The sequence below is a fragment of the Otolemur garnettii genome, unplaced genomic scaffold, assembly GCF_000181295.1.
Source record: "Otolemur garnettii isolate 467f Iridium unplaced genomic scaffold, OtoGar3 scaffold00001, whole genome shotgun sequence".
NCBI classification, from domain to species: Eukaryota; Metazoa; Chordata; class Mammalia; order Primates; family Galagidae; genus Otolemur; species Otolemur garnettii.
Window position 1 is genome coordinate 46,059,715 of NW_003852396.1, and position 2,078 is coordinate 46,061,792.

The 2,078-nt window shown below is 40.8% G+C and overlaps 1 protein-coding gene and 1 pseudogene across 4 annotated transcripts in view; both read left to right on the forward strand.

The window, feature by feature from the left end:
* The window catches only part of NUCB2 (nucleobindin 2), a 48,412-nt gene that overhangs the window by 18,018 nt on the left and 28,316 nt on the right, over positions 1 to 2,078 (forward strand). For all 4 annotated transcript variants that reach the window (XM_003781142.3, XM_023518029.1, XM_023517968.1 and 1 more), the window contains one exon: positions 630 to 737. In XM_003781142.3, coding sequence (XP_003781190.1) covers positions 630 to 737 — 108 coding nt within the window. The remainder of the gene's footprint in view (positions 1 to 629; positions 738 to 2,078) is intronic.
* LOC105887515 overlaps positions 1,100 to 2,078 on the forward strand; it is a 2,600-nt pseudogene continuing 1,621 nt past the window's right edge.

Consider the following 2,078-nt stretch of genomic DNA (forward strand, 5'->3'; position numbering starts at 1 on the left):
AGTCTCCTGCCTCAGCCTCCTAAGTAGCTGGGACCACAGGCGCCCGCCACAATGCCCGGCTATTTTTTGGTCGCAGCCGTCGTTGTTTGGCGGGCCCGGGCCGGATTCCAACCCACCACCTTGGGTGTATGTGGCTGGCACCTTAGCCACTTGAGCCACACGTGCCGAGCCAAAAAATCTACCTTTATGTAATGATGAAGCAGCATTGGTTCTGATAGAAAATTCTTTTTTTTTGAGACAGTGTCCCAGTATGTTGCCCTCGGTAGTGCTGTGTTGCTCACAGCAACCTCAAACTCTTGGGCTTAAGCGATTCTCTTGCCTCAGCCTCCCAAGTAGCTGGGACTACAGGTGCCCTCCACAGTGTCCAGCTATTTTTTTTGTTGTAGTTGTTGTTTGGCAGGCCCAGACTGGGTTCCAACCTGCTAGCTCTAGTGTATGTGGCTGGCGCCCTAACAGGTCTCGGGCCAGATAGAAAACTCCTTATTTGAGAAATATAACTTACTTTGTTGAAACTATCAAAATGGATATGTCTTCAATGCTATTTTGCTAGAAGTTTTTCAGAATTAAGATCTTTAGATTCAGACAAGGAAAAACTTTAGAAGCATTACTGTTTGTTTCTTAATTTGAAGGATACTGGACTTTATTATGACGAATATCTCAAGCAAGTGATTGATGTGCTGGAAACAGACAAACATTTCAGAGAAAAGCTCCAGAAAGCAGACATAGAGGAAATAAAGGTAACTGTCATTAAATAATTACTTAGCAAACATTTGGGCATGCTAGGTACTGTGCTTAAGTGCTGGGGATACTTAGTTCCTTAAGTGGTGGGGATAAGATGAAACTTATTCCCAACACTTACAGAACCCTGAAGCTAAAATCACATCCAGAAATAGATTGTTAGGATGGATATATGATGAATATATAACATGTTGTAGAAATATAGAAGACAGACACAAAATCTACCATAACACAGTGGGGACAAGTAGAAAACCATCCTTCCTGATAGAAATTCTGCCAGAGTTTAAAGATGTAACTGAGAAAAGGAGAGAGACTGGGAGACATCCCAGACTAAGGTGCAAGGGTACTGAGACAAGAGGTAATGGGAAACTGGGCTACTTCCGAAGTGGGAGGTGGAAGCCATGAGTGGCCAAAAGATGATGTTAGAAGGAATCTTGGGCTAGATAACAAACGGTCTTATTATGTTAAATGGCTTGGCTCATGATCTGAGAACAGCAGGAAGCTATTCAAAAGTTTAGAATAGATTATTAGGTTCTGGTGTTTTAATCAGGTCCAGATTAACAGAATAGATAATGGGCTATATTTTATGTTAACGGGAAGTGTAACCATTTACCTCTGTCCTAAGAACCCTGTTAGACATAATCCTAGCTTAGATAGCTCTTTTGAGTTATAAAGATGTGACATGACGGATTTTTTTTAAAAAGCCTTTTGGAGGGAAATAAATTAGTCTAGCTGGGTTTATCATAGATGGAGTGAGCAAAGTTATTTCCAGTTAATTTTGAACTTTCAGTTATGACTTCTAAGACTTTGTTATTTGCTTATGTTACCTTTTGTTTGTTTATAAATGTCTTAAAAGATTATCTTGACTTCTTCTTGAATCAGCATTAGAGACCTGTGTCTAGAATCAGACCAGATCATTCTGGGTCAAACATTTTTATTTGAGTCTCTATCTCTAGTGTGGACCTTTTGAAAGACTAACTCTCATCAGGGTCTGGTGTCTATTGAAGCTTTTGTATGATTTTTAGTTCACAGCTCTCCTCTTGGGAACGGTAAACTGGTCTGGGGAAAAGGTAACAGTGTTAGATTGATCAGTCCCTTGAATTGTCTTTGAGGATAATCTTATTCTTCCTCTGAGAGATTAATTTGAACTGTAGTCCTAGTTTCCTAGGATGAATGATATTTAATGTAGAACTCTCAATGTCTCCTATCCCCTGAAATTAGGATTAAGAAATACATTATTGGCTTGGCGCCTGTGGCTCAAGTGGCTAAGGCGCCAGCCACATACACCTAAGGTGGTGGGTTTGAATCCAGCCCGGGCCTGCCAAACAACAATGACGGCT